The sequence below is a fragment of the Labeo rohita genome, chromosome 5 (assembly GCF_022985175.1).
Source record: "Labeo rohita strain BAU-BD-2019 chromosome 5, IGBB_LRoh.1.0, whole genome shotgun sequence".
Classification (NCBI taxonomy): Eukaryota; Metazoa; Chordata; class Actinopteri; order Cypriniformes; family Cyprinidae; genus Labeo; species Labeo rohita.
In genome coordinates this window covers 46,332,822-46,346,268 of record NC_066873.1, presented here as the reverse complement: position 1 = coordinate 46,346,268, position 13,447 = coordinate 46,332,822, and the positions used below count along the sequence as shown (strand labels likewise).

The 13,447-nt window shown below is 35.3% G+C and overlaps 2 protein-coding genes across 4 annotated transcripts in view; one reads left to right on the top strand and one right to left on the bottom strand.

The window, feature by feature from the left end:
• The window catches only part of mbd2 (methyl-CpG binding domain protein 2), a 39,611-nt gene extending 36,587 nt beyond the window's left edge, over positions 1 to 3,024 (bottom strand). Inside the window, exon 1 of the mRNA XM_051110197.1 lies at positions 2,613 to 3,024. Within this exon, the coding sequence (XP_050966154.1) occupies positions 2,613 to 2,728 (116 nt within the window). The 5' untranslated portion in view covers positions 2,729 to 3,024. The remainder of the gene's footprint in view (positions 1 to 2,612) is intronic.
• Positions 3,025 to 5,692: 2,668 nt separating this feature from the next.
• Positions 5,693 to 12,928, top strand: rnf185 (ring finger protein 185). Of its 3 annotated transcripts, none has more exons than XM_051110201.1 (7): positions 5,693 to 5,812; positions 7,361 to 7,567; positions 7,676 to 7,694; positions 7,777 to 7,889; positions 8,427 to 8,481; positions 9,567 to 9,684; positions 12,173 to 12,928. In XM_051110201.1, the coding sequence occupies exons 2-7, from the start codon at positions 7,392 to 7,394 to the stop codon at positions 12,268 to 12,270; spliced, it is 579 nt and encodes a 192-aa protein (XP_050966158.1). In that variant the 5' UTR covers positions 5,693 to 5,812; positions 7,361 to 7,391; the 3' UTR covers positions 12,271 to 12,928. The 3 variants fall into 3 exon arrangements, with proteins under 3 accessions (XP_050966158.1, XP_050966159.1, XP_050966157.1); XM_051110202.1 differs by having other exon boundaries at positions 7,355 to 7,567; positions 12,176 to 12,928; XM_051110200.1 differs by having other exon boundaries at positions 7,355 to 7,567.
• Positions 12,929 to 13,447: the final 519 nt, after the last annotated feature.

Here is a 13,447-nt window from a genome sequence, read left to right as displayed (position 1 = left end):
ATACAATTGAATTAAGAATGAATAAGCTAGAAATTAAACAAAATAAATTCTGTATTTAATATCAACTAAATATTTAATATAATTGATTTAAACAATAAAGTATTGTATTCAGGATAAAAACAGGCCTTTTTAAGAATATTAACTTAAAATTAATATAATACAATTTATTTTTTATTCTCTATTTTTAAAATATGGTTTTAACATACAACCAGGGTCCTTTGCCACATATACATTGCTACTTCAATTCATGAAGTATTTTTTTGCATGCACTTAGATAAACAAAATGTATACTGCAATTTTGCATGTATTTTGCAAAAACAAATGCATGTAAACAATTGCATTATAAAATAAAACAAATAAAATCATAAAAGGAAAAATGTTTGTTTGTTTGTTTATTGATCTTAGTAATTGTGGAAACTGTAGGTTAATGAAATAATGCAAATACAGTTCCATTGACAAAAAAAGTTAATTTTCTCAAGTCTGATTACATTTTTTATATATATATATATATATATAAATATAAAATGAATTATTACAAAAAATACAACTATTAAATAAATATAAATAAAATAATGTACATAAAAATATATATAAATATATTAACATTTAATTATATATATATATATACACACACACAACATACAAACGTACATATTACTTTTTTTTTTTAAGTACGTAATTACATATCAAGCAGTATATATTGTTACATGTGATTGAGTTGGGTTACATGACCTCATTATGTTTAATTCAGTAAGTTATCATGTCAGTTATGTAAGACAAATCAGATACAAACATATTCCAGCCATCTGAATAAAGACGAGATGATTCGCTTGAGGGTTTTGAGAAGTGAAACTCAAAAGTTTTCATTTTGAGTAAGTTCAGTACGGCTCCAAAACAACGTCGACCAGCCAAGCTTTGACTCTCAGCATAATGACAGCTAATTCTAGCGAAAACCGCCAGCTTAGATGGAAAAGACAGACAAAATGTGATTTTATTTTTTAAACCAGGTCCACTGGAAATGTGGATTCCAGGTAAACCTACGAGAGCCTGTGAGCTCTGACTGAAGCTGCACCGTTTTTGCACAAAACACACATCAGACAGAAAGTGACGGTCAGACAGATCAGAGCAAAACCACAACTGAACATCTGTGAACTCATACAAACACATCATCGGAGCCGAAACTAAGCGCGTCAATTACTGCGACACGACGCCGATACGTTAACGTCATGCCACTCAGCAAGGATCTGATACTCGTGATAACCGTCCAACAGCCGGGCCATTATCTCAGGCTGTGATCATCTGCTGGACACATGAGCAGTTCATGGAGCTCTAATAAAGTCTCTTACTCACTTTAACACGACTGAATCATTCACGTATCAAGGTCACGGCCTCAGCGTGTTCAAACAGGAACAACTCTCGGCCTTCTCGTTTCGAGACATAAGAATTGATAAATCTGCTGATATTTGACCAAACAACATACGAAGAGTGCATTTGCAAAAACAGATAACTCTGTTTTTAACCATTTTCAAACATCATGTTTTTTCATTGTGCCTTCCAACTGCAGTTGGGTTATTTTGATATAAAGTAAAAATAACTACAGCTAATTAACACAACAAAAACATGATTTTTAAAAATTTTTTAAAAAATGGATGGACTTATCTGTTTTTACAAATAAAATCTTCTTATTTTTCACTGGAAAAAATGGTGTAGGATTTAGTAGTGTCACATGTTATGTTTTCTATTCTATTTCTATTTTATATTATATTTTTTTTTTCATTTGAGCGAAAAATTTTAATCATTTCCACATACGCTTTCAAAGAAATGGCAAGTATCATTAAAAACAGTTACATTTTGAAGCGGAAAGACTGAAAGAGTAGTTTCCTGTCAAATGTGCGCTAATAATTGTTTTATTTGCCGTTCTGAAGAATCTATTTTTACAGTGTTTACACGAATCAATGACTGAATCATTAATTCCCATTAACTGTCGACAAAAATCAGTGTTTAAATTTGTAAAATAAATCCAGAGGCAATATATTTTTGCTGTCTTTAAATATTTTTTTATGTATAGAAATGATATGAACTCTCCGCTTTAATGCTTTCAGCCAGAGAAACACCAATTTCACTTAAACAATAATAGGCATTTTTTATAATTATAATTTACATTATAAGTTTTGTAAATAGTTTTTAATAGCAACATTTTTCTTTCCAAAACGCATCTGTCTTAAACATGCCACCCTATGCTCCCATCTTACATAAGGACACACATACATAACTACACTTGCAATTAATAATTAAACATATTTATGTAAGTGATTGTTTACTTATAAATTATGGACAACAACTGCTTCAAACGTGTATTCCGAGCGTCTTTATTTATAAATACTGATCGATAAGTGTTTAAAGCTCGGACTCAACAGGTGAAGCTCAGAGGAAACGCTCAAGTTCATCACACACCCACGTACTGTAATGCAGTGACGTCACAGCGCAGGAGTTACAATGTATCAGTCCAGCGAGTTCAACTCCTCTTCTGGATACACTGTAACTCTTTAATACGTCCACTCGCGCACACTTCAAACACACACAGTAACGTTCGGGGAAAAAAACACACTTACCTGTAATAATACACATCACTCTTCCCAGCGCTCAGCCCGGACTTCCGGATCACTTCTTCCTTCTTCCAGCCGGGTGGAAGCGCCGGACAATCCGTCCTCTTCCTCTCCATGATCATTGATTGATCGATCAGCTCGATCGGAAGTCCTAATATCCGAGACCTGAGAAGTGGGCGCGTGAGTGACGCTCGCTAACGGGCTACTGTGGTAGTTAGTTAGCTGCTGAGCTGTTGACTTATCAAGCGGAGGACTAGTTCTCGGCTTAAAGCCGTTAAAGTGCCGCCGAGCGCGTCGGTCGGCCGCGATCGTTCACGCGAGCTTCTCAACGATCAGAATCTGCGTGTGATCCGTGTGTAACGCGGCTGTGACGCGTTGAAATTTCAGCACTTCCCACACGAGTGACCCAGCGCTTGGCAACCGCACGCCCCGCCCCTCCGTTGACCCGAGAGCCCCGCCCCTTTGACAGGCACACGCCCCGCCCCTACTGTAATCCTGCCAGTGCCCAATGATACTTCAGCCGCACACACTGTATCAGAGAACCAAACGTCATATCTGGGGTCATTCACCGGAGACACACTAATTCGTTTTACAATCAAAGTTTGTGCAGTCTGGAGTGATAACAATAACTTTTAGTTTTTGAAAAAAGTATTGCATCACTTCGTCGGTGTGAAATGTGGTTGTGAAAAGCCGTACATCCTCTAAAAACACCAGTTGACAAAAACACAGGACATAAGAATGATGGAGAAAAGTGAACTTAGTTCTGAGAATGCTATTTTAAGAGCGCAATGAATCACATCCTTTCCCAGCAGAATCATGTTTACGCCATAGTTTTGTGATGATGAGAGATGAAGGAATGTCTGAGGTTCAGCCGCTACCAAACATACACTAATGACTTGATCTAGTATATTGATGCAAATGAATTTTACTGCCTTAAAGGAATAGTTCACTCAAGAATGCAAATGACCCTCAGGCTATCCCAGATGTAGATGAGTTTGTTTATTCATCACTGTCTCACCAATGAATCCTCGGCAGTGAATGGGTGCCGTCAGAATGAGAGTCCAAACGGCTGATTAAAACGCTGCAATAACCCACAAGTAATCCACACCACTCCAGTCCATCAGTTTACATCTCGAGAAGACAAAAGCTCAAACAAATCCATCATTTTTAACTCAAACACGAGTCCATAATCCATAATAACGCTTCCTCCTTTCTAAATCAGGAGAGAAATCTGCACAGATCAAGCACAGTTTAAAACAGCCAAAACTGACTTTTTCACTGGAGGAAGTGCTTTTATGGACTGTAAAAATATCTTAATAATGGATTTGTTCTTGTTGATATGTGTGGCTTCCACCTGTTTTTACTGCAAATGAAGAGCATGTTTTGCTACATCAACGAAAAGAATGAGAAGAAGAAGAGGAAAATGAGGTGTTGAGGTGGATGTTGATTCCCCAGTGTGTTCACTGAGACCCTGGTGGGAAACACACACACACACACACACACCAACCGTCTGTTCACCATCTATTCACTGAATCCCAAATGACTGTTTCCTCACACTCATCAAAGGACAAGCTCCATCTTAAATGAGTAAAAACACAGTTTGTGCTCTGGTTGCCAAGGTGTGCATAATCATTTTAAGAACATTGTCAGAACTCTTCCAGTTCAAACAATATAAATGCATAAATCCCACACACTACTCAAGTTTGCATTATCAAAAAAATATTTTAATGAGCAGAATTTCGGTCTAAAATTAAGCATTGCTCATTAAAATATTTTTGTGTGTGTGTGGCGTTTGTATTTTTCTAATGTATACTGTTATTTCACTGGATGCACCTATGGTTGATTCAGTTATATTTTTAGACCTACTTTAATTAAAATACTTAATGTTATGATAATTATTTTTTTCTAGATTTTTTTCTTTCCTGTTTTTGCACATTTTTGACTGCCCATTGGCTTTGTTCTCCTGTCTTTGTATTATTTCAGGTTTCTATTCTTTTTAAATTCTGTTGCTATTTTGATATTATTATTACTTATTATCTCTTAACTGTCATATCTTACCATTTGTATCTAGTATTTATGTAGTTAACGCACAGTTTAAGTAGCTGACCAGGTTTAGATTTCAATACAAGTTGTATTTTGTATATATCTGTGTGTATGACAAATAAATATCTTAAAACTTTAAATACATATACTGTTATATAGTTTAATATGTAATACTAGGTTCTGCAGTGCAGATATTAAGTAGATTTTTTTCAGGACATTTTTGTAGGGTTTTTATTTTAGGTGTTTAATGTGTCTGTGTAATTTAGTTTTATAATATATTTCTTTTATGATGTTTTACTATATATTTGTATTGTGTATTATTTATTCTTGATTGATGAATTGTGTAATTTGAAGATTAAAAAGCTCTTATGTAGCCTGCTTAATGATTTAAAAGAGGTACAATGTTTTTGTTATGTGAACCGCAGGAAAATTATAGCTGTAAATTAATTTTAATGTATACATTATTAAAAAAGACAGTGAACAAGAACAGTCACATTACAGACATCAAACTCTTGCCATTCTGCTTACCCTTTACTCTTCTCGTTTACTTGTCCATCACTGCTTCAAAATTCACTTTATGTTGTAATGAAATCGTTCACATCATGTTGTTCCTCCAGGTGGCGCTCAGAGCCTCAGTCTGTCCTCCTTGGAGACGCAGTCAAATCTAAGGATATTTTTTTGTACACTTCAGTGTACAGTCGTTAATATATATAATTTCCAACGATTCGTACTTAAGATACAAATTAGTCTTTTCTGATCAATCTTTATGAAACGCTTAAATGAAATTTCTAACTAGTAATCACAACGTCAGCGATTGGCCGATCCAGAGCAGCGCTGAGAAAATTATCAGCGATCACGTGACAATCGGTAATAAATAAATTGCACCTAAAACAACGCTGATAAACATAGAACTTATTATTGAATTATATTACATTTTCGGAAATGTAAAAAATAAATATTATGTACGATCGATCACAGAAAATGTTCAGGACGTCTTATTTCGATGGGAGTAACGCCATTGGTCTAACGCGTGTGACGTCGGTGGGTTTTAACTTCCGGGTGGAGTAATGTTGACGCAATCAGCTGAAAGTTGCTGAGAGAAGCAGCAGCGGCTTTAATTTCCCACATTCTCTTTCTTCAGACGGTTTGATGAGACGCAGCAGGTAATATGATTAATTCCTCATCATTAAAAACATAATCGCGTGATTAGTTAACGGACAGTTGCGTTGTTTGAGCAAAAGATAAGCGATCGGCTAATCCGCTAACAACAACAACATCATCAGATTGTGATGCGTCTTGTGCTTTGTGTTTTTGACTGGAACATTTAGACATACGTGTGTGTAAATATATACTTCTGTGCAAATGTATATACTGTTGGTGTTTATTGTCATGTATGTCGACTCTGTCAGCGCACTATTTATATATATGCTAGTTAAATATAATAACCCTAATAAATACAATAGTGTGTATATGGACATGTATGATTATGGTTAACTAAAATTAAAAACTTTTTTTAAAAAATGTGAAATAAAAATCTTAGCTGAAATTAAATTAACTAAAATCAAATAAAATTCTCATTTTATTTTAACTTATTAACTTGATGTACCAATATAACAAACTGAAATAGAAATGTAAAATAAACTCCAAACGTGTATTAACTAAATATGACAAACACACTGCAAAATCACAAGAAAGTGATTAAAATTAAAATGAAACTTGGGGAAAAATACTACATATATATTACTTTAGTTAACTATAACATCTCTAAGAAATACAAGTGTCTGTGTGTATATATATATATATGTGTGTGTGTGTATTTATGGAGTTATTATGGTTAACTAACATATATAAATATTTTAAATTATGACGAGACTCTGCAGGTGAATAGGGTAAAAATAACTAAGAGTTATTGCCTTATTACCCAGTTGATTGGTTACACTGACAATTGCAAACTTTTTTTTGTACTGCATGTTTTCTAAAATGTTGGGTTTAAATATGCAAATATTTTAAATGAATTAAAATTATTTAATGCAATTTGCATACATTTCTAGAACAAAAATATAAACTTTTTTTTTTTTGACATATTAGAGTCAAATGTTTTTACAGAGGGAATTTTGTGTATCTCATTTTTGTCACTCCATAATTCAGAAAATACAGAACGGACAGAAAACAATATATTTTCACAATTTTCGGGGAATAAAAAGTTGCATATAATCAAGCGAATTCTATATGAACAAATCCCTCTGTAAAAACCTTCAGGATATAGACTGAAACTCAATTTGAGAAAACAGCCTTTAAAAATTTGTGTTGTAATTAAAATCTATTAACACAAATAGACACTTTGTGTCAAACACTTGACAGTGTCTCTTGGATGTTTTCTTTCCACTAGTCTGAAAAAGCACTTTATGAAAAACCAAAATGTCAGACTTGGCAGGTGCATGAAAAAACTGAAGTGTCTCCCCTTAAAGGTGACAAAACACATAGCAAAATTTTAAAAAAGTAACTAAAATGATAAAAATTTAAATTGATTTGAAACTCAAAATATTAATGAAAACATCAATGAAAATATGTGAATGAAACACACATACATATATAATAATATAATATATATGAATGTATATGTATTACATATACAAACCCTATAATTCTGGTAATATGCATTTGTGTGTGTTTAATGTGTGAGTCATTGCTGTGTTTATGTGGAGGTTTAGCATACACTGAGGTCATCGAGGTGAATGCAGAATGGCCAGTGCAGCGGCCAGCGAGAGCTCAGCGTCAGCTTCTAATGGACAGACGGCCGGAGAGAACAGCAGCGGTGGCGGCGGCGGCAGCAGCGCTCAGGACAGCACGTTTGAGTGTAACATCTGTCTGGACACGTCCAAAGACGCCGTCATCAGTCTGTGTGGACATCTCTTCTGGTGAGACCCTTAATGATGCACGGAAATCTTTCATCAAATACTTATTAGGCAGTAATTGCTTTATTTTCTCTCTTTTGTCTGGATCTCACCTGTGCCGTCTCCTCCTAGCTGGCCGTGTTTGCATCAGGTAAGTGTTCAGTAAGCGCTCACGATCACGTGACGTGACTGTTGTACGATTCACGTAACCGTGTGTCTCTGTGCGTTTGCAGTGGCTGGAAACCAGACCCAACAGACAGGTGTGTCCCGTGTGTAAGGCCGGCATCAGTCGGGATAAAGTGATCCCGCTGTACGGCAGAGGCAGCACCGGCCAACAGGACCCCAGGTACGCGTCACTGCCCGACTGTGTAATCGTTATGAAGTGATATTTGTGTTGTAGAGCTTAGAAATATGACTATAGATCAGCCAGCAAGACAAAGTAGACTTTGTGTCCGTCAAGTTCCAAATCAAGAGAGAAAATAATTAAACAAGACTAACCCATTTAATTTGTTGGACTGTGCAAAAATAAACATTACCTGTATATTTTATATATACAAATATATAGACATTTTATTTCAAATATACGAACATTTTATTAAATTTTATTTCAACTAATTGCCAAGGAAACTTTTCTTATTGTAATTTTGTTTAACTTGATAAAATAATTAAAACTAAAATTTTTAAAAGTTTCATATTTTATTAATTTTACAACATTAATAGTTACGTTCCTGTTCATTACTGTGAATCTGCTTTGAATCCGTCTGTATTGTATAAAGCGCTACAGAAATAGATGTGACCTGACCTGTGATGTAGACATACCAGTACATCTGAACATATAATTAAACATCTTTAACGCAAAGTGTATTTTCCTTTGTGATTTCAGAGAGAGAACTCCTCCACGACCGCAAGGACAACGGCCAGAACCGGAGAATCGTGGCGTGAGTATAATTTCTATAACAGTCAACTAATCGCATATAGAGAATTATTGGTATGAATTCTAATAATACAAGCAGATTTACATTTTCTTTGTAAGTTTATCAGCTGCACTGTAAAAAAAAAATTAAGTTGTAAATAAAACAGATTATTGGAGCACATTTCTCTTCATTTTCTACAAAATTTAATGTTTAATTTAATATGTCACTTGCTGTTTCTATATAATCTTTGTGGAATTTACTAGCAATTTCTGAGCGAAAATTGTTTCTACGCCAGATTTTTATTTTTTATTTTAAAAAAAGGACAATGATCATAGACAGATTTTGGATTATTTGTACCATCAAAGCTCATAAAAGCGTTTGCAATGCCACCCGTATCATTGCACAAGACGTTTGTGATGAAACTGTTACGTGGATGTCGGCGGTTGCTGTAGTGCCGACCTGTAGGTAATTCATTAGTCAAACGAGCGTCCCGCCGGGACTTATTAAGGCCGTCTCTCTGGACAAAAGCTGGAAAGAGCTCAGTGCTGTGATGACAACATCTGACGATTAAGATTGCATCACATTCTGCTCTCTCTCAACTCCTGAAGGTCTTGCATAATGATGATTTACCATGAAAAAGCCTGTTTTGTAGTATGCAAACATTAATGGACTAGTTTTTCTCCGTTCTCTATAGATCTATTCACTCACATGTTGATCAGACTCGAATGGCTTTGTTTTGTTAGTGGGACACAAATGAAGACGAATTCAAAGTCTTCTGAAGTCATATGATGCTTGCGTTGAGGAACAAAGCTACATTTAATTGATTATTCGATGTAGAATTAGATACACTTTGTCGTTTTTGTAATTTTGGAGCTTGACAGTGTCAGTCCCCATTCACTCTCATTACATGAAAAACAGTGGCCAGATCATTCATAAATTCATCTTTCATGTTCCAGAGAAGACAGAAAGTCCTTCAGGTTTGGAATGACACAAATGCTATATTTTTTTTCTAAATAGTGAATATGATGATAGGAGTATGATTGAGATTCCTAATGATCATAACGTCAGTGTTGTTCGTATGGTCCGCTGACAGTCGGGTGTGTTCGCAGGGGTTTCAAGGTTTTGGCTTCGGCGATGGAGGCTTCCAGATGTCTTTCGGTATTGGGGCTTTTCCTTTCGGGATCTTTGCTACAGCGTTTAACATCAACGACGGACGACCGCCTCCAGGTGTGTGCTAAACCAACAAAACACTTTGATTTGCATTAAAAAAATACCTGGTATAGTGAAGACTAAGTGATATCACAAACATCACGTTTTCTCTAAATGAGAAGAAAGATAAAAGTCAGCGAGAAATAAAAATTCAACAAAATTCCTCTATTTTCTAAATGCATGTTATAGATTTTTAATCTGTGCCAACTGATTTTGTAATGTCTATGCAAAAAGTCATAACTTCATCCTCCACTGAAAATGACGACGTATGCAGGATTTCTCCAATCATTTAGCCCCTCAAACGTACACTCGTCTGCATACACATTTGAGAGCCATGTTGAACTCTAAACCTGCCTGAAAATCAAAGCCATAAATCTAAAGAAGTTGTGTTCCAAATTTTGAGGTTGAGATCTCAAAAAATGAGCTTTCAGGAGGATTTTGTTTGGGCGCAGTACCAGATGTTCCCATTAGATGCCAGAACTCCACTGGTGCACACACTGGTTGGATTTGTGATTTGCAGTAGAGTTTTTCTCTCTTAAATATTACAAGCACACACACACAATTTTTTTTTAATGACACACATACAAACCACACTCTGACATCCACACCAACACACCCGCACAGTTATAGCTGCATTATTTATCCAATTGGCTCTATAATATGCAGAAGCAGAAAACAGGAATAAAGTGAGTATTTGCTTTACAGGCCAAACCTGAAAAAAATGGCACCATCTGGTAAGAAATAGTAAAAATAACATTTTGAAGCCTTGCCAACAGAATGAAGTCTATTAAAAAATGCATCAGTAAAAAAAGTAGTTTTAATGGGGGCATTTTTGTCCATAACATCCTGAGAGGAACTATTTTTGCACCTAGCAGGAAATGGTGAAATAGTAAAATTTCAATATAAATACACACCTGTGCCAAAATTCATGCAGCTGGCAATAACACAGGCAAAATAATCCAAAAACATAACTGAAAAGGACAAAAATGTCCAAAAGGTCACACAAGGGTTAATCATTTTCATTTTTATACACCGGTATAACAATGCAAAGTAATAAACAGCTGGATTTACCAACGTATATTTTTACTAAAGCATTTCAGTATTAGAGTCAGAGTTTTGAATTGATTCGTTGAACCATATTTGACAGTTAGAACTGATTCATGGGAATAAACTATTTAATATAACACAGTTAATATTTATGAACTTTAAAGGAGAAGTCCACTTCCAAAACAAAAATTCACAGATAATGTAGTCACCCCCTTGTCATCCAAGATGTTCATGTCTTTCTTTCTTCAGCTGTAAAGAAATTGTGTATTGTGAGGAAAACATTTCAGGATTTTTCTCCATATAATGGACTGATCTGGTGCCCCGATTTTGAACTTCCAAAATGTAGTTTAAATGCAGCTTCAAACGTGGTTGTAAACGATCCCAGCTGAGGAAGAAGGATCTTATCTAGTGAAACCATCGGTTATTTTCATAAAAATAATACAATTTATATACTTTTTAATGTCAAACGCTCGTCTTGTCTTACTCTGACATGAACCGGAACAAAAACAGAGTTCAGGCAGTTAGTGTGTGTGGAAAAACTCCCATCTCATGTTCTCCCTCAACTTCAAAATCGTCCTATATCACTGTTTTCCCTTTTTTGTTAAGGGTGTTTGATCTTCCTTGCATGTTCACTTTGCAAACACTGTGTCTGTTCTTCTGCAGTGATGTAGGGTGATTTTAAAATGATTTCTGAAGTTGAGGGAGAAAATACGATTGGAGTTTTTCGACAAACCCGAACTGTCTTGAGCCAGAACACACAGAGTTCAGGGAGAGAAAGACAAGACAAGCGTTTGAGATTAAAAAAAACTTAAATTGTATTTTTAAATGAAATAAGCGATCGTTTCACTAGATAAGACCCTTCTTCCTCGGCTGGGATCGTTTACAACCGCATTTAGGATCACATTATATGTGAATCTTTGTTTTGGAAGTGGACGTCTCCTTTAACTGAGAGACACTATTAAAAGAACAGATCACCCAAAAATTTACATTTACTGAAAGTTTACTCACCTTCAGGCTATTCCAGATTAGGATGAGTTTGTTTGTTCATCAGATTTGTAGAAATGTGTCATTCCATCAGTGTCTCACCAACGGATCCTCTGCAGTGAATGGGTGCCGTCAGAATGAGAGTCCAAACAGCTGATGAAAACATCACAATAATCCACAAGTAATCCACACCACTCCAGTCCATCAGTTCACATCTTGAGGAGGTGTTATTATGGATTGTGAACTCACCGGTATTTTAGTTCAAAATGTTTTAATGATGGATTTGTTTCAGCTTTTGTCTTGTCAAGATGTGAACTGATGGACTGGAGTGGTGTGGATTACTTGTGGATTATTGTGATGTTTTTATCAGTAGTGGAGTAACTGATGCTGCTTTTTGTAAAGCGTAAAAGCACAGTGCTTTGTTAAAGAGTCATATTGATGTATTAAATATGTCCTCTCTTCATTTTACTCGCAGCAGCTCCAGGAACCCCTCAGCACACGGACGAGCAGTTCCTGTCCCGCCTCTTCCTGTTTGTGGCGCTGCTTATCATGTTCTGGCTACTTATTGCTTAAAAGAAGATGAACTTTATGATCAGGACAGGATAATCTATCTTGTCGGAGGACTGACGGCTAACTAATCCTACAGAGATCGCAGTAGACCATCAGGTTCAGTAGTGCAGATGTTGTGTGTCGGTTTCAGCGGATGGAAACGTGTTAACGGCTCTTTTTCTGTGAAAGAGATGCAGGGCTTGCGTTGTGATTTTGCATGTCATTGATACTGTGAAACATGACTGAATGCAAACCACACTGTTCGGGCTAATGTTTGGTTTTTCTTCCCAGATATGATTTTAAATAAACTCTAGAGTCTTATTTCTCTTAAGATGAAGTCATTTATCGGATTTTCTACGATTACGGTGCCAAATTATGTCACTCACTGTAATAAAACTGGTATAAATCATATGAATGTATAAATATACTTCCTAACAGTAACTTTAAAAACTTTAACATATATTTTCAGCTTATTTTAATTCATATTTTTGTTTGCAAATATCAAAGTCCAGCATGAACCGAAGTAGATGATTTGTTCTCGTTCTCTTTTTTTCAATATGTCTTAATAACATGACAGTTTATTCATATAAAAATGAGTTTTGGGGAAAATTTATTTGCAGTGTGAGAAGCATAAGTGCATGTTGACTACCCACATGACGATTAAATTTAATTATAAACTTGTTTTTGAAAGTTTGTTTATTTGCTTTATTTATTTATCCAAAAGTTTTAAATCATAATCTCTTACTGTGTGTAACATGCAGTGGAGTTTAAAAGTTTACATCCCACTTTCAGAGTCTGCAAAATGTTAATTATTTTAGCAAATAAGAGGGATCATACAAAATGCATGTTATTGTTTATTTAGTACTGACCTGAATAAGATATTTCACATAAAAGATGTTTACATACGCTTGATTCTTAATACTGTGTTGTTTCCTGAATGATCCACAGCTGTGTATGTACACATCTCCATTCTGTTCAAAAGTTTTCACCCCCATCTCTTAATAATGAACCTTCTGTAATAGTTGCATATGAGTCTCTCAGTTGTCCTCAGTGTGAAAAGATGGATCTCAAAATCATACACAGTCATTGTTGGAAAGGGTTCAAATGCACAAAAATGCTTAAAAACCAAAGAATTTGTGGGAGCTGAAGGATTTTTCTGCAGCAGTTTAACTGTTCAGGACAAACAAGGGACTCATGAACA